This window comes from Pagrus pagrus (assembly GCF_965226575.1).
Source record: "Pagrus pagrus genome assembly, chromosome: 23".
Taxonomy (NCBI): domain Eukaryota; kingdom Metazoa; phylum Chordata; class Actinopteri; order Spariformes; family Sparidae; genus Pagrus; species Pagrus pagrus.
In genome coordinates this window covers 20,069,740-20,093,768 of record NC_140205.1, presented here as the reverse complement: position 1 = coordinate 20,093,768, position 24,029 = coordinate 20,069,740, and the positions used below count along the sequence as shown (strand labels likewise).

General features: G+C 41.0%; 1 protein-coding gene across 2 annotated transcripts in view; it reads right to left on the bottom strand.

The window, feature by feature from the left end:
- scube1 (signal peptide, CUB domain, EGF-like 1) overlaps positions 1-24,029 on the bottom strand; it is a 121,515-nt gene that overhangs the window by 91,418 nt on the left and 6,068 nt on the right. For both annotated transcript variants that reach the window (XM_084346292.1, XM_084346293.1), the window contains exon 3: positions 7,250-7,375. In XM_084346292.1, the coding sequence (XP_084202418.1) occupies positions 7,250-7,375 (126 nt within the window). The remainder of the gene's footprint in view (positions 1-7,249; positions 7,376-24,029) is intronic.

The following is a 24,029-nucleotide window of genomic DNA, read 5'->3' as shown; positions in this document are numbered from 1 at the left end:
CATCTGATTTCACACTTTACTGCCTCGTTTGAACTCAGCAACCCGCTTTTAATTAGCAGCACTTCATTAAGACTGCATGGCCCGCATCCAGTCAACATCCAATAAAGAATGTCTCTGGGTTAAAGTCAGAGACGGGCTGGCTTCCTCTCGCCGGGCCATAAAGAGTAGGTGATGACAATCCTCACATGACTCAGTTTGTAGCGTTTGAATTAGTGGCACAAACACGTGTGGTGAAATCCCACTAACTTCGCACCCTTCTCTTAAGTTAACCACAACATATGAAGCGACACAGCAGCTAACCAGTTAGCTCACGGCTGCAGACAGTCAGCGCTCATTTACAGACAGGCCAACAGGAAATAAACAAAACAAAATACTGTCTGACCCACTGCTCCAACATGGAAAATACTCAAGCAAATATCTGTTTTACAACCAGAGTTTCCTTTTGTAGTTGTTGCAGTCATGTCTCCATGCACCAGCTTCATAATGTCTAGATTCTGGATCCTGAGGCAACCACCACAGTGAGGCTCATGTGGGAATGACTTAAACTTCACTTCCTTTAATGACCACTAGATGCTGGCTTAACAGAATAAACCCAAACTTTATGGAAGTTCAGAGGAAAACACACAACTTCTACCAAGATAAGTCTCCAATTTCTGTTCTTCTTTTGTATTTCTTGGTGGTAAGAACAAGAATATTGATATTGTTTAATTTGGAAACTATCACAACTTAAATGATAGGTTGACAATTTTAAAGGGTCTGTCCTAAAAACCACTGTATCTACACAGTACATATCTACACTGCAATAATTTCTGCTTAGATGCCTTATTGACTTGTCTGAGACTAACTCGGCTTCAGATAAACTTTAGAATTTACATTATATAGACTGTGGACGTCATCCTCCAACACTTACATTGGAAGCATATTCATAGTATAATAGAATGATTACAGCAACTGATGATTATTTTAACTCGGATGTGAACCTATCTACCTGTCATGGCTGTCAAGTGCTGTTCAACCTCAGCTTCACCGTTTTAAAAGACTTATGATGGAGCTGATGTAGAATTAATCACAATAACATTTTGTTAAATACAGACATTAATTAGAATGGAGTCTGCTCAGTTATCATTGCATACATCTGTTGGATTGTATTTACATCCATAGTTGACATAATTACATTATGTTATTGACAGCTGATTAATTAGCTGATCAGTAAAAACTAATATGAAAGTTAAATGAACTACCTTCTATCCAGACCTTTGTATCCAAAACAGCAATCAGTTGCTTTCCTGTGCTGGTTTAACTCTCATGACATACAGTACTTCTAAATTTACAAAGAACCCAGGCCAGAAAGAAGCTCTGAGCCTACAGGATTAGACCTGCATTATGTAACTTTATTTTTTTACTTTGAGTAAGGCTAAATATTTCAGTTAGGTTAGACCTTGTTTCAACCTGTGTAAGACCTGTGATTCCTGCTGTTGTAAAGCAGTTTCCATCCAGTGACTCTGTCTGCATCCCAAAATAGCCAGGGAGCAAAATGCTATGGTGATGGATATGCATGGTGGTAAAAGCTAGGAAAATAATTCCCAGGTCTAGAGGAACTTTTAGTCAGTATAAAGCCTTGACATAAAATAAAACTGTTCCTAGTGAATGACATCTCTTTTGTCTTGACAGAATGAAAACTGATAGGCTAAAAGCTATTCACAGAAATATACTGGTCACTAGTTATACTGGCTATTTGCAGTATTTGGCAGTGGAATTGTGGTGCAAAAAAATGTTTTCATCGACTTTGTGACTAATGACAGTTTAACTTCTGTAAAACATAACTTTATATGTGCAGCCAAACTTTACTCATCCAATAGAAACCAAAGGGGCCAGCTGGAACCTCAGCACAGGCATCGATTTTTATTCATCATCTTTTGCCATGTTTGTGTATGGAGGAAAATTTGAATTCAGATGGCGGGGAGTCTCTGCTTTATCTCAGCTGTCTAAAAGTCATTCCTGTGAGGTGAGCCGACAACTCAGCAGCCATTCTGCACTGCTGGCTGCTGCTATTACCACTCAATCTCTCACTCAATCTCTCCAAAGGCTCAAGGAATGAGTTACAACACTTAGAAATGCCAAAATATATCCCACTAAAGACACAGGGGCATCCAGAATCACATGTTTTTTTTTATGTTTCTGATTTTATTTAGCTCTCGTCTGTCAGCAGTGAGGGCTGACAGGATAAAATGTGGCTGAGCACATCCATGCAGAACAACGTGTTGCTCGGGACAGAAAAGACATTAGTCTGGCTGACATTAAGTCAATAACACAGCACTGGGGCTAAATCGGCTGGATCTGTCAGTAGTAAAGCACAGCCAGATATCTGTAGGAGAACTTTTCAACCCTGAGCGCCCTCCCAACAGTACAGAGAAACAAGCACAAAACAGCACAAATCATGGAAAGCCTCCAAACGATGACAGAGGGACTCTCCAGAGAAAGCAAGCTGAGCCAGACGGGCTTAGGAGATACAGGGACACATACACACAACACACACACGCACACACACACACATCCTTCAGAACACTCTCTAAAGCACAGACAGACATATGTATTCACAATCACATACAGAGTGGTGGATGGATGCATACACACACGCACACACAAACACACAAATTTAACACTCACCCATGCACAGCAAGCATAGATTAACATTTAGAAACACAGTTAAAATGAACCATACAGTTGAAAAAAAGGCTTCCCACAGGCCTTAAAATCCTCTCTTAATTGTCTGCTCTATTCAAACATGTGGCTCACCCGGATTTAGGACTAGGGAGCGGGCAGGGTAAATTCCGGGGTAAATAATGTAGACATTTGTGTTCACACATACAGCTCCTCTGGGTAAATTCTGAATAAATCCGGAGTTACAATGCATGTGTGAAAGGGGCTTAAGTCTTTAAAGAGGTCATATTATGCTAATTTTCAGGTTCGTACCTTTATTTGGGGGTCCTAGCAGAATAGGTTTACATTACTTTACTTTCATTTTCTAAAAACACATTTATGTTATTAATTTAATTACAGTTTTTACCCATTGCTTGAACACTATAGACACATGCTTAAACCAAATAACATAACTTGAAGTTGTTGTTACTATATCTTAAACAAAAGTGCTGCTTTGCACTTTAGTTGCAATTCTGTAACACACTTGCTCCTGCACACTACACACTATTTCATACATTGACACTTAGTTCAAAAATGAAATCTCAGGGTACCATTGGGAAAACACATCTAGTCAAAATACAACACACATTGGTTAATTGAAAATACTTGAAAAGACATACACCTGAAAATACTTACAAAACTGAACACCAATCAGCCAGCTACAAAAAGGCCTCAGTTAAGCCATTTTGAGAACTTTGCAAGCATGGAGGCAGGGAGAGCTAGAGGCAGAGGAAGAGGAAGACAGAGAGGGAGAGGAGGACGTGGTCGAAGAGGCCATGAAAGGACCATTATTTTGGATGGCATGAGAGCAACTTTGGTGGACCATGTCATAAACCATGGCCTGACTATGAGGGAAGCTGGGCAGAGAGTCCACCCTAATCTAAGCCGTTTCACAGTTTCATCCATAATAAGGACATTCCGACTGGAAAACAGGTATGTCTTCAACTCTCTACTCTACTCAGACTGTATCTAGAGTATTTACAGTACTGTACCATATCACGTTACCGTATCACATGTACTGTATTGCAGGGTGGCTAATGCTCCTTTTCGAACAAAAGTGGTAGTTTTGTGAAACATACCGTGATAACGTGTTGAGATGTTTCAGTATGGTAAATACAGTTAAGTACAGTATATACAGTACTGTAAAAAAGAAGCAAACAATAACAATTTGTGGTTGCATTTTTCTACAGAATGGCTAGAAGACCTACTGGGGGTGGACGCCAACGCCTGTTCGCCCAACAGCAGGAACTTGCCATAGTGAACCTAGTCAGAGCAAACAATGCAATCCGTCTCCACCAGCTACAGCAACAAATACTTGCAGATAGGCAAGTATTCAACAACATAAATCAAGTAAGCATTACCACTATCAGACGCATCTTGGTAAAGCACAACATGACCATGAAGCAATTGTACAGGGTCCCATTTGAGAGGAACAGTGTCAGGGTCAAAGAACTTCGACATGAATATGTGCGGGTAAAGTGTTATAGTCCTTTACATTTACATTTACAATATAGAATGGGTGCAGTCCAGTAACAGCTGAATATGTACCACTGTATCAGTACCACATAGATACATTCAGAAAGCTACACAGGTACCTGTGTGGTGGGGTGGGGCGGTTCTGTATGTGTACTGTAGTAGTTTAGTTGTGTGCTTTGAGTAAAGCCATCCACAATATGTATTTTTTGTTACACAGAATCTTGACATGGATGGAGCTGCCCAGCCTCATGAATGTATTTACATTGACGAGGCTGGATTCAACCTTAGCAAAACAGACGACGGGGACGTATTATAATTGGCCAAAGAGCAATTGTGCACGTCCCGGGGCAGCGCGGGGGAAATATCACATTGTATGCTGCCATAAGTCTTCGAGGGCTACTGCACCATCATGCCAAACTGGGTGCCTATAATGCGCAACACATAATCACATTTCTAGATGCACTTCATGATGCAGTTGTACAGGATAGACCAGAGCAGCCCAGGTTTGTTGTTGTCTGGGATAATGTTAGTTTCCATCGGGCTGCTCTGGTCCAGAACTGGTTCACCAACCATGATCAATTTGAAGTTGTGTACTTGCCCTCTTACTCGCCATTTCTAAATCCTATAGAGTAATGTAATGTAATGTAATGTAAATGTAATGATTTTGAATTGAGTATTTCATTTTTTGGTTGTTGTGAAAACATGCCTTCTTTGGAACTGAATTAAAACAGTGAAAACGAAAGACTGCAGTGTTTTATATAAAGTAGACTAGTGTGTTGCTGCTGATCTGAAAGTGTATTCATATGATGCAAGTGGGTATCATTTTGTCATCAGAGTGACATTTTGACAAAGGATTGTTAGGTTTTGATAGCGGAGTTTCAATTTGGCATAGATTTGAATGGTTTATTTCCCAGTGTTGTGTCTTATTTGCTTGTGTGTAGAGTTTTGACACAATGAGCCAAGTTTTGCAAAACGTGTTCAAGCAATGGGCAAAAACTAATAACTGTAATAATAACAATTAAATTATTCATCATTTATTCATATGGTGCATTGCTGCAGCATCCCTTTACAGAATAGGGCGGGTCATGCCAAGCAAGGTAGTGTGATCTAAAATAACGCTGCTACAGCAGTACAAGCTGTGTGTCACCTGACTGACTGGAGTGTATATATTTTATAATAAATATATATTTATATAACGCTTGTTAAATGCTGATGCACATAAGTTACGGAAATTAAGGTTTGACTCCAAACCCAGCATACCAGGCAGTGAAGAAGCAGTGTTTTCTGTGGGAGAGAGTAACTCCCTTTGGTGTGGACTTTGGGCTTTTTCACTTTGCAGACCTGTTACGTGCACAAAAATGTGACATAACACAATAAAGGAAAGGCAAAAACCCAAAAAGCATTATATGACCTCTTTAATGTTTTTGAAAACAAATGAAAAGGGCTCGATTGTTTTTTGTACAGCACACAAGTGTGTCGATATGTCTCAGCTTTTTGTAATTCAGTCCCACTGAGCATCAACATAGCCAGACAAAATCCCACAATGCAACATGAAGGTAACCTGACAAGTCATATGGTTTGTTTTCACAGAACCATCTAGGAAGTCACCTTAACAAAGTGTTATAAAAAGGGCTGGCACAAAATGTACTAGGTCAGTGATTGGATGAACCATCTGTCTATAACTTCAACGTAATCAGATCAACAGGGGAGCGCTACCACCAGCAGAGCTAGTTAGTAAATCAAACTCTTACCAAAGCCAGTCGGGAGAAGAGTGAAAACTTCTTTTCCATCGAAAAAAGCTTTTAGTGCCATTCTTTGATCTTTGTTTAAAGAAATATACTCTCCAGTTCTGATATAACTGATGCTATAGGACAGAGGTCACTAATATGTGGACCACGGTCCAGGACCGGACCCAGCAGCGTCATATCCAGACCCAGACCTATTATTGATATTGTATTGATAAGTATTGAGAATTATTACATTTTGACAAAGCATTTCTATTTTAACTTGCTCTTCCAGCCTTTACGGCACTGGTTTAGCAACCCCCGGAAATTAACAGATCAGTTGCATGTGTTGTAAATCATCTCACATGGCACTACTCAGCCAGTCAGATCGACGCATTCGGATTAACGGGGTGACTTGAGGGAGTGAAAAAATACACACACTGACAGTCGAAGGAATATGCAAGTCAGAAAAAGAGACATTTCACATGGCGTGCTGTAAAAACAGAAGTGGACAATGAAAACAGAGCTTTTAATCAAGAACGGACTCTTTCCTGTTATTTTTTCCAACAGGTAGTTCAAAAGCAGTCTACCTCATATACTGTATGTTCTGGGAAGGCGGCGATTATTAAAAGCAGCAATGTGAAGCGCTCCAGCCGCACATGTAGCTGACACATTCCAGCCCAAATCTAAATTACTGGCAGATAAAACTAGAGCTCACTTCTCTCATTAACCAAGAGAAAGTGGGGGAGTGGGATATAAGAGGGGAAGACAGACTGTACAGCTGTTAAGATGTGTTGAGACTGTTTATTTTTAAATTAGTTTGAGATGATTAAGATGTGAAATGGAATTAAAAACGAAGAAATAGGGAAAACCAAAGTTACTCTATGATTATTTATGGAAAAACTGATTTTTTTTTCTAAAATTATTTTTTTATTTTAAGAGAAGGATTTTTCTGAAGCTTTCTGTTGTGAATTTTAGTTGTACACCCCTGCTATAGGAGCTACACTAACCTGCAGAGAAGCCACCATTGCTCCTCTCCCTGTTGTTGCACCTGAACCATACCTGTAGCTGCCAGTAGTTTGATTGATTCATACAAGTGCATAGTTTTAAGTCTGGCAAGATGGAGTTGCATGATCACATGATCTCGCAAATCCAGCAAGGTATGACATAACAAAACATGTAAGTAAACAACAAGACTTTTCTGGGGTATAATTTTGTCTGTTTGACTATTTTGTACATAGTCCCCATAGACATTCAGTGCAGCCACTCAGTAAGTCCATCACACACACACACACACACACACACACACACACACAGGATGAATGTATTCAAACAAAGACTGTTCTTACCCTGACAGTTGTGTCCGTCATGGGCCAGCATGAATCCATCGTAGCAGGTGCACCTGTAGTTACCAGGTATGTTGATGCATTCATGGACACAGCCCCCATTGTAGTCGTTCTCACACTCATCCATGTCTGAAAAAGAAAGGTGGTTGTGTTACTAAAACAGAGGACTGTGGTTAATTTTTCACTTGTTTATTTGTTTTAGTAGTTAAGGTTGTCATTCTCATTTAAGTGCTGCTGCTGTCTGCACACAGTCAGAGGAGTTAACAGAAGCTTGTTTCCTTCTTTCGGGGGCTTTTTCCTGGTATTCATTCCCAAGAAGTTCTTGTTCTTCCAGGATGCGCTCATCCATCAATGCAAACATAAAACTGCAGTTGGTGTGGACAAAGTTTGTGATTTATTAAGTGTTTTCTTGTCAGTGGAATGTAATGTTACAGTCCTTCCTGTCAATCACTGGATACATTCATGTTTTTATATTTCAGGCATCTTCAGAGGATTTGCAGACGTAGAGTGTGGATGGATTTGCATTTCTACAGTGCTTTTCCAGTCTACTGACCGCTCAAAGCGCTTTACAACACTCGTCACATTCACCCATTCACACACACATTCATACGCTAAAGGTGCAATTTGGGGTTCAGTATCTTGCTCAAGGCTACTTGGACATGCAGCTGGGGGAACCGGGGATTGGAACTAGCAACCTTCTGATTACTGGATGACCTGCTCTACCTCCTGAGCTAAAGCTGCCCGTAAAGCTTTTGTTCAAGAAGGTCACACCAAATTTATGGGAAGAAAAAAAAAATCCTGCAATAAGCAATTACACATTCTGTGGAAACAGTGCAATGCAGTTGTTCAAGGAAAATATACACAGAGGGCCTTTCACTTGTGTCACCTGCCCTTGTTGGCAGTGTGAGCCCAGATGAGCGCCATTTAAACTTTCAAGACTGGAGGTCAGAGTGGCTTAATAAAATGACCAATGACAGTATTATTATAGTATGTCAATGGAAGGGGACAGAGATGGTGATGAGGATGATGAGCAGCATTACAGTGCAGTAATGGTGGATACTCAGAAAGGGGTAAGGAGGACCAGTTGGGTGCGGGTGAGGAAGGAGAGGAGAATGTGAGTCCGTGTTTATTCGTCTGGAGATCCACCCTCACCCCCATCTCCATCCTGAGCCAGCGGAGGCTTTCACAGGAGCCGCTCACAAGTGGTTGCCATGCAGAGCCACTTAAACAAACAGTGCTCCCCCTCCGTGTGAACAGCAGGAGATCCGCCAGGCAGTGAGGAAGAGCCTGTCCCACATCCCCCTCCTCCTCCTACTCCTCCCTCTGTACTGAGGATATCACAGCGCAGGTATGGACCATCTCCTTCTCCCTGTCTCTTCCTCGTGCCAAATAGGATGTCAGTTTGATGAATACAAAGTCACTTGGGGTATTTCAATCTGCAGTCTGTCAGCATCCCATCCTTCACTCTCTTCCTGTCTCCAAACTCTCTCCCTTTCTGCCTCCGCTCATTTCATTTTACATCATGGCTGTCAACAGTCCTCTTACATACCTGCTAGCTTATCTGCCTGCTCGCCTGCCTGAATGTCTGACTGTTTGTCTATCTGTCCTGCAGTTTGTCCAACAGTTTGACCACTGATATCAATGAAGATGTTTTGAGACTGAAGTCCCAACCCCCCCTTCCTTGAAGGTGTGAAAACAGAGACACTTATATATTGTGTAATCCACTGTTAAACCACAATCTACAACCACGAACAAAAACAAAAGAATCAATTTAACACACTACATTTTTTATAATCATTGGCAAATTACAATAATTTTAGCATTTAAATCTGTCAGCGTGGAATAGCTTCTGTATTAGCATGTTACAATCATAAGACATTCAGTCTGCTGAATGAAACAGAATATATCTTTTGAGGCCATTTGATGTGTTTGGTGAATTTATTACATTGAGCTGTGAGGTAATAATTAAAAAAGCCAATTCAAAGTGGAAACAGAACTTCCCCCCCTAGCGTTCCCAAGTGGTTTTATTGCTGGCGCCGCTGTGACAAAAACAACTGGATCATTTCTCAGAGAACCAACTACCAACAAAACATGACAAAATGTGAGTTTACTGATTCGTTTAGTCTATAATGGAGACATGAAAGCAGATGGAAATAGTGCCAAGCTGCCTGCATTCATTTTCTTGGGAGATTTCATGCCTTGTTCCAGACAAAATTGTAAATTGAAAGCCAAGTTTATACTAAACCAGTCTAAACCTTAATGGTGCCATTAAATTGAACAATCAACATTTACTGAACAATATATGAAGCAAAACTCTTTAAAAACACAAAAATGTGTCTATGCTGGGGGACTATGTGAGTTTACCGTCAGCATGCTAACATGTTCACAATAATAATTCTATCAGGTTGACTTTGAGCAGGTATAATATTAACCTTGTTCAGGATCATTAGTGTGTGAGCATGTAAACATTTGGGAATTAGCACGAAAGACAAAGGTCAGCCTCATGGTGATGCAACAGGAAGACTAAGGGGATCACCAATGTCAGTGAGACTCATTGTCTGAGGAGCACAAACGTGCCATGCCATGCCTGCAGCCATGACGTTAACATTGCTAAAGATGGCCTGTTTACTTTGCAAAAACAACCAACCCTGTGGTTACAAATATGTTTGGAGAAGAAAATACCAACCAATTGATTTTTGTTATCCACATAAGTACACGTAAAGTTGCAAAATGTTCATAGTGAATGTATCTGCAAAACACTGACTGACAGTGGATATGTACAACTGTTTTCCAATAATATCTGCTCAACTAACATTTGATTCATGTATTAATGGTTATTTTTTTGCAAAAGAAAAAAGTCACACCCAAATTAAGCACAAGACAGGACAGGCGTACTTATTATATGTTATTATATTAAATATATATTTAAGTGTTTGCTAGGGATGCACGATAATTGTCGGGCCAATAAATTATTGGCCCAATAATGGGAAATTTTAATTGGTTGTGAATGCTGGAAGCGAATATAGTTTTTCTATACACAGAATTCTTTATTTTTATTATTCCGCCCACTCTTTTCGCATTTTTCAACACAGAAACCTAATTCAAATTCAAAATATTCAGCTCAATAAGGACATTGTTAAAATTACTCATATCATTCATACTTTCAGAAATATTCAGCCTTTTCTGTGAACTTTTCCCCATTATAATGAATGCTGGAATGTTCGAAAAATCCCACATTTTCACACTTTTTCAAGCATTATAAACTGTTAACTATTCATTTATGCTTTCAGCTAGAAACTCCATTCAAACTTTCAAAATTTTGTGATAGAATGACATAAGGACATTTTTTCTAAAGTTTCCAAAGAAGACAACATGATAGCGATTTGCAATACATGTACCGCAAGGGTTCCGAAAGGACGAAAAATGCGTGAGTTGTGTGAACAAATTTTATAAATCACTTGTAATCTCCACGAAAGTATATTAAAATGTATGAAGCAGCAGCAGCTAGCTTTGCCTCACTAACAGGACGAGCGCTCCTCGCCTACAATAGTGCGTATTCAACAGGCATTTGAAATGCAGGAAGTTTTCTAAAGATAACCCAAAGGCCGAAGCAATTACCGACAAAATCATGGAATTTGTTGCACTTGACAACCAGCTCTTTTCTGTGGTCGAAGACCAAGGATTTCGCTGGCTAATGGCACATTTGGAGCCCTGGTGTTCTCTCCCGAGTCACCGCTACGTAGCAGACGTAAATGTTTGATGGGGTTATGTTCTATGAAAACTAAGGTTTTAGAAAAACTAACCTCATCCTCACGCACTTAGTAGTATAACTGTTCCCTAACCATTTTCCATTAATTATTGTTTTATGCAGAATAAGCTGCCATATAATAATAGGCATTCTGTTCTATAAAAGCCTCTATTTTTGTATTGTGCAATTGACACGTCTCATTTGACAGATTATGTCAAGGCATTTATTTTCAAAGAGCAAAATGCTCCATAAAAGTATGATTGATGTTTTTCAGTGTATTTAACTAGTAAAAATAAATAAACATGTGAAGAGTCAGACCTGTTCTCTGTTTTGTGGGCAATAGTGATGTCAGTTAGATGGTTTAAGCTTTGGAATATTAACTCATTCATCTTTACTCACTACACCTTTTTTACCCTCAGGTGCACATAAATTACACGTTTGGAATATAAAAAATGTAAAAAAAATATTAAAATGTAGACACAAAATTATCGTTTTTTTATCAGTTATCTGCTGTAATTATTAGTATGGGTTCCAAAAAATCCATATCTTGCATCCCTAGCAATTACAGTTTCTTCTACTTGGATTTGGCAACACAAATCAGTACTTACAGACATAATGTTTCAGAAACATGATTGCTGTGACGGTGTGTGTGGCACTTAGACACTGCTGTGACTGACGCAGATCTTTAAATCAGACTTCAGGTCCAACAGATCTTCAGTGGATGACTGTATTTGTTTTTCCACACTATTATTGGCCTGACATATGAGTCCAGGCTTTGTTTGTTTGGATCACAGATTTCCTCAGGAAGTGGTGGAACTGTCAATGACTCAGGTTGCCAGGTTTGATCAATGGGTGGAGGCCAGTAGCTCCAAACAGGACTTGAGACACTGGCACACTGCAACGATGGGCGACACACACACACACACACACACACACACACACACACACACACACACACACACACACACACACACACACACATATAAAACACTGAGACATGGCTCTCAGCCTCCACATCCTGCCTGAGGACATAACCCAGACCTGGATACTGAGCATATACAAACACTCTCACGTACAGCACGCACGGGCATCGACACCAGAACACATGCAAATGAAACGACACGCACAGAAAACAACACACATGTGCATACTGACGCACATATCGCAAGTACAGTCATGAGCATTTATAAATCAAACATAAAACACAATGCAATTCAAATGCACAAACATATAAAACAACACACACCGAATCAAACACACTTGTCTCCCACACTATTCACAGAGAGCCTCTATCCACAAAACTCTTCCATTCAGCTGATTAACATTGTGATTTTGGCTCGAGTACGATCACTTTGAAGAGTCCAAAGGCAGGCGGACATAAACAACAAAAGATCCTCATCTGAGAGCTTTCACTTGGTTAGAAACCATCACGACAAAAGCCAAATCAATGCCACATTCTGCACCATGAACCACCGCAGACATGTTTACCGGAAGCCAATTACGCAGGCCAAGAAACACATCAGTGCATTTTAATTCTGTTTGTCTGATCTCTGACAAAGGAACCCTGTCTCTGTACTTGAAGGACCACTGTAGCATGATCAGGGTTCAAAGGAATACTCATATCCACACATACTCACAAGTCTTAGATGAGGAGATTACGAACAACTCTTTGCTTTAAATACCTTAACATGAAACAGTGACCGAAGCCTCCCTCCAACAGTTCACAAACTGACATACATACATACAGCTTTCACTGAATGTGTGTAAGCAGAGCCAGAATTCATCTTCAGGTATGGAAAACATAAATGACCAAAAAAGAAAACGCAATTATGGTGGAATTAAAGCGCATGAGCATTGTCTATACAACTCCATCACTGGCTCATCCTAAAAGGCATTTGCAACCAATTAGCATGAGCTGGAGTGGGCGACTGTTTGGGGTGAGGTTGTTTGGACACTTTGCTGTGCTGCCAGCTCAGATGGCGTGTTCCAGCACAATGTGGCACTTCCTATGTGCGCTGCTTTTCATCTGTCAGAGATGACGAGAGAAGGTAAAGACTGATTAATTGGTGCCTGAGTCCCCTCAAACAGGGAGACGGACTACATTCACACTGAGTTGGCTAAATTTGAAAGCACATCTTGGTCTCTCTGTTTGAGAGTACCTTTCACATTTTGCAAAACCATTACATTTAGAAATCAGTCTTCAGGAGTGTAGAATAACTTTTGTTTTCTATACAATGCAAACAAGAGCAGGAAGAACGAGACTTAACAAAAACATTCCTGAAAACACTACTGTAAGTCCAGTAATGTAAGTCATTTGTAAGATTTAGATCCATCAGCATTAGTGCGGATGTTGTCTGCAGAAGAGTGGACCTGCAGGCTGTGGAGAGTTGCACATGCTCCAGGAATGTAAGACTCGATCATATTATAAATAACCAGGGCTCCACACTAACTTTTATCACCACTGCCCACAAACATCCTTAAAAACAATTTCAACTGTCCAGATAAGTAGAAACTTTCTTAAAATCAAAATGTAGTTTCTTTACTTTGTTATTATCACCATCTATCAACTAGTACTTAAGTACATTTATTTACTATATACTAATTGTGTTGTGTGTTGTCTATTAGCTCTGTTAGCTGTAAGTTATTAGCTGTTAGTGTGGATGTTGACAATGTAATGTTTATCAGGGATAAAAAAGGGTGTGTCCCTCGTTGATAGTGAGTTTATTGCGTCTTTTAGGATTTTAACGCATCACATTTTTCCGAGGCCTCTTGCTGAGCAGCCAGCCAATGATAGCCTAGTAACAAGCGCTGACACGGCGCCATGTGAGACAATAGTAAAAGCATTAGATGTTTGTTGTACCTAGTCAGCATTGGTTCAGTTTGTCATTTGCTAAGCAACAGTTATAGATACAGTCGTAGAAAAATGCCTTTCATCCCAGAGGCATCCTAGGGAAGATCTCCTTTCCAAACACATTGTAACCATGGTCCACGGTTAGAGCATCTTTAGTCTCAAGCCCTGAAGATACAGCATTTTAATATGATGTGTGACCTTTCTCCACATTTATATAAGGGTTTGGGGATTCACTGAGATATTCTGCCTCCTGGTACCCTAATATTAGTCAAGCTCTAAAAAGTCAAACTCCTACATTTTCTATAATGTAACCAGGTAAGAGTGAGTGCCCCTTTAATGGACAAATCCACACTGGTACACTGTATCTGAGTATCAAAACAGACCTGAATAGTATGGAGTACATTCGTCTAGTTGTAACTGGAAAAGGAAAAACTTACCAAGAGTTCATAACAAAAGCTAAATTCATACAGTGTGGGGTTTGGCTCTGTAACACCAGATGCTTCGAATAGTAGTAGTGGTGTTCTCGCTATTTTCCTATAATCATTTTTTTGGACGAACTTACTTTTCACAGGCAGACTGACTGACACTATTGCTAACAATGCAATGAAGTCACTGTCACTTCTGAGTCTCTGTGCTCCTTTAGTTAGTGTTTCAGTGTAATGCCTTACACAGTCTGGTCTGCGGCCTGGGTATGCTTGAAACAAGTTAGTTCATATGACGTGATGCTGACCACATCCTAAGGCAAAAGTGTTTATAGCTCTCCGAACTACACTCAAAGATGGGGTGAAAAGTCAACAGAAGAGATGTGATAATCATTCAAATGGCACACGATGTCCAACAATCTGTTCCTCAAAGATTCTCAAAACTGATTAGTCTGAGGTTTATTTTTATTTTCAACAATCACTGACCATGTTAACATGCACAAAATATTCAGCTTTTTGCCCTTATTCTGAAAAAGACACATTTCCTGCTAAACTGTTCACATGGCAAATGATGAATATTCCTGTTTACATGCAGCAGTGGATAATCCAAATAAATATGTCCTGACATGTCGTTTATGGCAGCAGAACATGGATGCATTAAAATAAGGTTATTATAAGTATTCACCAGTGTTGGACTTGGCATATCCCACATCTTTATCTGAAATGCTACATTCCAAATAAGGCCTACTTGGAAATATCCAAATGAAATATGCTGTTTACTTGACCCGTATCAAATTTCTGAACATTGTCATATTCAGAACAACAGTGGAAAATCGGTTTGCATGTATACCCTCGCTAAAGCACGAGTCCCATATGACATGCATGTAATTTAACCAATTCAATTTAAAGCTTCTGGGTTTCTGCTTGTCATGTGAGAATAAAGATGTATGGTGGAAGAGGGTTGGAAGCATGCATAAGTGTATGTGTGATAGAGAGATTAGACGGAGGTGGGAGAGGTTGGTTGAGGGAGGAGGAGGGTGCCTCGTTGGGCCTACTTGGCCCCAAACGGTGCCACTTCCTGCCCCTGAGCTGTTGTTGACATCTGACAGCAGTGCCCCGACAGCTTTGGACCGGCTGCTGCTTCCGCTCACATGCGCACGTTTTCTAATTGCCGGGGAATTGTTTATGCTCCACGTCTCATCAAGTGAATTAGGCACCTTCACCGACGGCCCCACGCCCCCTAACTGGACAGACATACAGAAGGGCAGAGAGAGTCAAGGAGGGGGGATGTGGCGGGGATGGTGCTTTCATTTCATGCAGGTTTCTGTGAGCTTAAAGTAATTAAATCTCTGCAGCCATTATGTTTTCGCTTACCTATTTTCCCTGCGTACGTTAAAACGACACCAGATTAGTATCCAGGAAATGGCGTTTAACTTCTGCACTTTGATGAGGGAACCATTATGCAGTTGAACATGGATCAAACAATGGTACATAAGTGTAAAGCATAGCAGTGGGGTTGGGGGGGATCAGCAATTATATGCAATTTGTAATGAGTACCACATAGTATGCACAGTCACTGCATTTGTCTTTTACAGCTCCATTAAAACCCATTTTAACATTAAATTACATGACTGCATGTGATGTGACAGGGTTCAGCCACAGTCACAAACCCACACAACATTATCATCCAGCTCTGCAGCTTTACAGAGCTGCTGAGCCTTTGTTTGCTCATAGTTTTGGTTTTACAGCACATTTACTGAACGATTCATTCTCACCATTCCTACAGTATCAGCCCTGCTTCTAGGCAGCTGTTTTCAGCAGAAAAAGTGAAACTCACTTTACGCTACCTGCCGAGCACCAAACAGCAACTACTACTTTCTCAGGAGCTGGTGAAGACCAAAGCAGAGTTAAAAGAGGAGAATAAGACTTCTAATCATCACATGGCTAGAAATTGTAATCAGATTGTAAGGCTTCCTCCTGCGAGAGTTGACAAAATGATCAATAAAGCTACATAAACAAGGAAATCATGTTCACTTTCCATTTTGTAAAAGAAATATCTTAACTCTAAAGGCACTGTTGAGGCATTGTTGAGCCAGGCAGCAAAAAAATAGCAACTCTTGTAAAGTTAGTGGCTAGCAACTGAAGACGTTTAGCTTAATATCTAGCAATCCAGAGCTACAAGGAGAGTAAATATTTGACTTACTTTCAGTGTTGTTCTGCGTCTGCTGAAAGTTTGATTGTGTACATTTGTTTGCTGACACATTAGCCACATTATTAATTTAATTATATTAGGTCATAATGCAGAGGAGAGGAACACACAGCTGTATTTAATGACATTAATGATGGTTGTATTCCACTAAAATGTCCTTTTTCCAGGGTTTTGGCGGCACACTGGCTGATTGGCCCAGCTAACTGGGAAAAATAATAGAGTGGAGCCCTCATTAATAGTATTAGCTGCACCTGTGTTTCTCCTGCCATGTCAAGATGTGTGCTATGCAAAAGACCAAATGGTGTTTGTTTTCCAATTTGAATTTTCCAGATATATGACCATGTTTTAGCTAATAACATGGGAAACAAGCTACAATAAGCACACCACCAGAAAGAAAAAAGAACATAGCAAGCTAACATAATGAGTCATATTTTACTCATTAAGTGGTGGAAACCAAAACAGCAGAAGGAGAGGGAATATTAGATATGCATCCATCAGAGGGCCAGACGTACAACTACAAATCAATGCTAATGTGACTCTATGTCCACTCGCTGTGTACTTAAATAACTGTCTCCCAACACATTAGCTAACATCAGATTATTTGTCACGTCAGTATCTGTCAACTTACTTTCAGCTGCCCCCGCTCACCAGACGAAAATAAATTACAAGCAAACCTAACCCAAATGTAACGGCTAGCTAACCACTAACCACAACGCTCAAAGTCGGACAAAAGAACATGGCACACCTAGCAAGCTAACGCAATCACTCTCAGGAAATTGTTGCGAAGGCACAGATATTCTAAGATGCTTTCAGTTAACAAGATGGCAAAAAAGCTCTAATCAACCCACTGCAGACCACCTACCGAGCACCAATTGGACAGAAAACCAATGTTAGCAATACTAGCAAGCTCACATGATGACTCCAAAGGTGTCATTACAGTGTCTGTCAGTGTGCTTCAAGCTTAATGACTTCCTGCTGCCAATAACACACATACTGCAAGCTATTCTTCATAGCATGTTAAGTTACCATGTGGTAAAAAAAATTATTATCTTGTTCACTCTTCGTAAATGTTATTCCCTACACAAAGGACACTAAACTTACTCAGCTAACTTCACACGCTTACTTGATGCCAGGTGTAGCCTACAGTCAACCTGTCATTTTCGCATTTATAAAATGCAGTGTACAATAAACACACTCAAGAAAATGTTGAATAGTAAATGTGAACAGTCAGCAGTCAGCAGTTGTCTGAGACCAAGATAATATATTATACATTATATAAAATATATCGGACTTACATTCTCCAGGTGGCCACAACTTCAGATGAATGGTAATGTTGCTCTGTGCCTTGTCCACTGGTATTAGCTTGCTCACCCATTAGCCAATTCCATTAGATAGCCTAACAGTGCCAATTTGACACAGGTGAAATTAATAACAATAACGATGGCTAGATTCCATTTAGGTGTTTCTGTTACAGTTCCCTGGTGTTGTGCATGGTAGCTCACTACAGAGACCTACTGCATACTGTAAAGTAGTGAAGCCCTCGTTACTGCTATTAGATGTACCTGTGCTTTTGCTGTGTTTACAAGTCAAAATGTCTGCCATGACAAAAGACCTGTGTGTATGCCAGAGTTCTACTATCCACTTGTGTCCGGCTCTAGTTTCAACAGACTCCAGCAACCATTTCTACTTGATTGTGTACCAAAATAACAACCAAGCATGCTTATCTGTGAAGTCGTACGATGATATTTTTTTAACTAGCCTTTAGCACGTCACAATCAATTACCCGGGCTGAGAGTGCAGCTGGTTGCTTTGTCAAGGAAAAGCCACAGATCACCCGCCTCGTTATAAAGTCAAGGCCACTCATTTTGATGGATTTTTTTGACATACAGAATCAGCATATCCAACACACATGTACATCTCAGCTGTGGAGTGAAAGCTGAAGTCGGTACCAAACTGCAGGGAATTTCTTTCCTCCCTGTGAGATTTTCTGAGTGACATTTCCACCCCGCGGCGCCAGACATAATCCGTCAAAGACTGGCAAGGAAGCGGCTTGGAGATGCTGGCATGAGGTCACTGTATCTATATATAAAGTCTGAGCCTCAGTGAATCTGACCTGCTCCACTGATTCTGAGCACAGAAGAGGCAGACAGGGAGACAGGAGAGGGAAGGAGTTGCACGAACGGAATCTGTGGTGGGTGGGTTGCGTTTGTGTGAGTGTGTGAACTGAGGTGTGTGTGTGCGTGTGTGTGTGTCTGTAGCTAGCCAGTGAGGGGAGCGGTTGACTGATGACGGAGGAGCAGACGCCAGGCAGACAATGGCCTAGTAATTGTCTGCCACTTCTCCCTCTTGCCCTCCTACCTGTGCTATCTCCCTCTCCATCCATTCTTCCCACGAGATGCCCTTTCTCCCTCTCTCTCTGTCTCTGTAAAGCAGGTCAGGTGTTCGTCAGCGTGTCGCAGAGGAAGAGAGGAGCTGTAGAATTCAGTCTCAGGCTGGCTGGGTATCTTTCACAAGATGTTACAACCCCAGAAAAAGGTGAAGTCACCGTTGCAGTGTCCATAATGAGTAATTATTGATGGCCAATCTTTAACAGGTTGCAATGCTGCAGTTTGCAGTCTGGCATTGAAAAACCCTGTGTTTGAAATGAACTCGTTTTAAGAAAGTGTCCGACCAGATCTAAATGCAAAAGTGTTTTTGGTTTTTGGTGTGGATGGCCACACTCGAAGGAGCGGTGAAAGACTGCTGCCATAGATATTGACTAGCAGCAATAACTGCCAATTGAGGACTCCAAGGCACCCATGGTCCTGCACTGATTTGTACATATGGAAAGTGACGGAAGTAAAAACCCTGACAACTTTCTCTCCATTGCATCTTTTTGATTTCAGTAAAGAACAAAACATGTCAGACACCGTCAAACCCATTGATCTGTTACTCCAACTGGAGGGCCTGGATTGTGCTTCATTGTGTCAGAGGTTCCTGAAGGACTTGGAAGACAAAGAATATAGCCCCTCTCATTTTTTTTGTTTTCTCAGTCTGATCACTCACTAAGGATCACATGAGGTGCACACATTGCATGAGCCACAACTTGCGTGATCACTGACTAATGACCTTAGTACATTTTTAACTGGATGAGTTGCCTCTGCACCGGTGCCATTTGCAACTTTTTATCAGACATGTTTCGATAAGAGGTGGCTGCATTAGCAAGGGTGGTGTGTTAAATGATCAGAACAACTATTTGTGTACTATATCTGCAGTCCTGAATCCTCCGGTGCCTCTTTCTGAATGATGAATACCAACTACCGCCACCTGGTGTATTGGAGAGTTACTACCTCTCACTCAGGCGCAGAATGTACAAGCTAGCTGGCTGTTGGCTAGTGTCACTGTGGTGTGTTCAAGTGAAGCTTGGTCTAGTAACAGTCAGGCTCTGTCGCCACTAGTTCTTTGTTCTCGTTTTGGTGTGTCGGGGCCCTGAGGCCATGTTCAGACTGACAATAGAGCTACATTACACTGCATTGGCCAATCAATGCAAGCTCGCAGTCAGGGCAGAATTCTGACACTTGATACGCCCTCAAGGTTATGGATGTACAACTCAAACTGTCTTAAAATCCCGCTAATCTGGCTAAATGCAAATTGCATCTTTCCATTGACTTTCTATGCAACACAGTTACCATCTACCTGTGAAAAAGTTGCTCCTGTTGAACTCCATTAATACGAAAAGGACAACAAATGAACTAATTGACCCAAAGAGACAAACTGCACAGCCAAACTCTGTGTTTTATAACAGTATTACAGTATTCACAGTGGCATTCTCTTCTACCTGCCTCAAACTTAATTAGCGGCTCTGGCACAGAGATACAATCTTGGACTTTCACTGAGACACAAATGCACACAAAAGTGTTTGTGAATGGAGATGGCAGAGGCTTTGGTGTTAAGACACATAATGAGAGGGAGGAGAGGAAGCTCCTATTCAGTGCAATGGGCTGAGCTGATGAAAACCAATCAATTAGTCCGCTAGTGACAAATACTGAGTAAACCCAAGGGTGCTTTTGCAGGCCTCTGACAGCTCTGTGGCAACCAGACAGATCATTCATCTCTCTGAACCATTGTACACTGTCAAAAATGTTCAACCAAAAAAAGGCCTCTGAGTCTCAAAATCACACTTACTTCCAAAAAATAATCCCAAAATGTTATATAATTTGATGCCATGTCAGTTTTTAAAAAGAATGCCCTCACCTGAAGTGTACCTTCACTGCCTCCAACATTAATCCCAGCACACAAGCCATGTCAAAATTAAAAAAAACAAGTGAAACTTGGTCCTGGTTGGACATTTACGAGATTTAAAGACTTGACATTTCATATTGTTGTTAAGATGGATTTTTGCAGCACGAATGCCATCACTAATCTCCCAAAGCTCATGGAGTTTTTCTGCCCTGAACTCTGAAAACACAGCAGTCTCTTTGATTCACAAGTGAATCATCTTATCATAACTCTTAACTCTCTGCTTGGTAAACAAGTGCACAATACTCTATCAACAGTTTCGCTAGATCTCTGTATAAACAGGCAGATAACTCTGGCACTGTTCTTTGCACACACAAACACACACACACACACACAAGCACATGTTCAGTAAAGCTGGCTTGACTGATACACAGCTCCTCCCACATACTCTTCATTTGACAGCACAGGGATAAAAGTTCACATTTTTCCATAACGAGCCGGCAGTATCAGCTCGTGGAAAAGTCTACAGAGAGGGCAGAATTCATAAATGCGAGATCAGATTTCAGTGGCGCACACTTTTCAGAGAAGCACTTTCACTTGAGAAAAAATGACTTCTCTGAGGACACGTTCCCGATGGGAGCACTGGCAAGCTGGGAGATAAAAAAGGAAGCATCCACGGTCACCCGTCTGGATGAAACTTGCTGTGTCTGGGATGTGATCCCGCTGAGTCCTGCTGAACTACCGGACAGCCGGCAGAACAATGCAGCCTGCAAGCTGCTAATTTGTAGTGCCGATGTGTAGCAGAGGCTGAGAGCACAGGTCGTCTCCCTTGGTCACCGGGGCTCGAATCCCAGCCGTTACAAAAGCACAAGGACGAGCCAGAGTTTCCTCAATGTGAAGCCACACAGGACACATGTCTCTGGAACCTCTAAACTGCAAATTAATACAGTGATCACTAATACAATCCATTTATTTGTTGCTTTCTGTAGGAAAGGAGAAGTAAAAAAAATAACTTTAGATTATACTGATTCACAATCACAAGAGTCTATTGGTATTTTGACCACAGACCCTTTTGATCATGACAAAGGTACATCTGGGTATCGGCCTGAGCCAGCACATTTACTGTAGCTATTGCTTCATATGCGTAAAGCTGAATCACTTAACATGGTTGCTTTCTTTGGCAGCTTCTTCAGTGGCTCTCATTGCTGTGATGTTTCTGTACTGCACTCCCAGAGTCTATGCAAACTACAAACATAAATCTGTATTTTCCTGGGAAACATCTGCAAGGACATGAGTGCTTTAATTAGGTCAATGTTTCAGTCAGCGTTTTCAAGAACTGGACACAAGGTCAATCTCGGCTGTGTCCCAATCAAGTGTTTTCGCCCCTGATCCTGATCCAAGTCTTTTAATATTGAGTATTTGCCAATGCAGATGTATACAGCTGCACAGTTGGCCCAGAGTTGGCTAGCGTTAAGGCCTTATTCAGACACAATAAGTAATAATAATAATAAAACATGTTCTGATTCATTTCAATGACACCCCTATAATGATGCAGTGTGAGTTTGGTAAAGATTACTGGATGAAATGGGCTCTATTTTATAGATGCCATAACTGGAGATTAAGATGAACAGAGGATTAAAAATGGAACAGACGATATAATCGATCAACTTACACTGATAAGCCACAACATAAAAACCACTGGCAGGTGAAGTGAATATTATCTTGGTACAATCAAAAGTTGTGCAGGGAAACCTTTGGTCCTTGCATTCATGTGGATGCCACTCGACACCCACCAACCACCCAAACACTGTTGCAGACCAAGTGGATCAGACTTGTTACAGTGCATCCCTAGGATGCTCAATCAGATTGAGATCTGGTGAATTTGGAGGCCAGGTTGATGTCTTGAGCTCTTTGTCATGTTCCTTGGGTCATTCCTGAGCAGTTTTTATGATGGCTTGTACTTGCAATGTTTTTTTTTGGCATCCAAATAATTGCTAGGACCCAAGGTTGCCAGCAGCACATTACATTGCAGCGAGATGATCAATGTTATTTACTTCACCTGTCAGTGGTTTCAATGTTGTGGCTAATAAGTGCATATGAAGCTCTAACAAAAAACACTTTTTCTTGAATTAATGAGTTGTAGATTCCCACTATAAGAATCTCCCATTTGGGCTGGGATCACACCCACATCAGGTATCACCACACCCACCACAGTGGGTGTGGTGATACCTGATGTGGGTGTGTTATTCATATTCCACCTGGCCCGTTATCTGGAATAGCCTCTGAATAGACAGTGATATCATATTTATGTAACTCACTGCTGAGAAGATGCCCAGAGGGAACGTTTGTTTGTTCCACAGTGTGCTGACAAAAAAAAGACAAAATATTAACTTGAGGTGGTAGGACACACATTGTCCATGATTAGTTTGCTCAGAGGTTGTGAAATCCCATGCAGCTCACTGTTTTTGATAACTAGCTCCATATAATAGCTCCACCTTTTCAGGTTTGATACCTCTGACTTTGCACATATTGCTGACTCCATAGTGTCAAACCAATCAGAGACCTAGATGAGCCTTATAGCATCACAATAAAGATAGTAGATTGATTGCATCCAAGGATGTAGAGTATGAACAGCGCATCTGGAGGTCTGTGAATTAAATCAGATGCTCTGGACAGAGAGGTCTGATAAAATGACAAATGAGAGATACCAGTGTGGATAGATCATACATTTCTGAGCCAATGCACTCTTGAGGATTGTGGAGTAAAATGTCAACGACGGGCCCTCTGTTTTATCTAGTTTCTCATATTCGACAGCATATTTTACTACACTGTTGAGTGAGTCTTAATGTGAGTCTGATACGGAATGATGCTGATGATAAAGAAGCACAGAAGACCTGAGGGACAGAGAGAGCGAGCACAGGCGCTCTGCTCCTTCCAGGTGCTTCCAGGAATAGCAGAGCCACTAATGGTGCTGGCTGGCAAAGTGGGCCGTAATGCCTGTTGATGGAAAACACAGCCAGCCAATTACAGGGCTCATATCTAATCACCGGGGTGAGGGGTCAACTCCCCTTCATAATCTGTCTTCATTTGACATCCCTGTCATTAGCTGTTGCCTCATCACTGAGGGGAGTTCAATAGATCTCAGAGTTCAGTCAGTGTGTCGTGAAGCATGTTTGGCGCGCACACACACACACACACACACACACACACACATACATGCACACAGAAGCATTCAAATGCTGGATGTAAAATGGTGATGTAATAAAATGCAGCTGACATTCAAGCTCCGTCGAAACACAGTATACAGCTCTTACACACACTCTGACACGCACTTA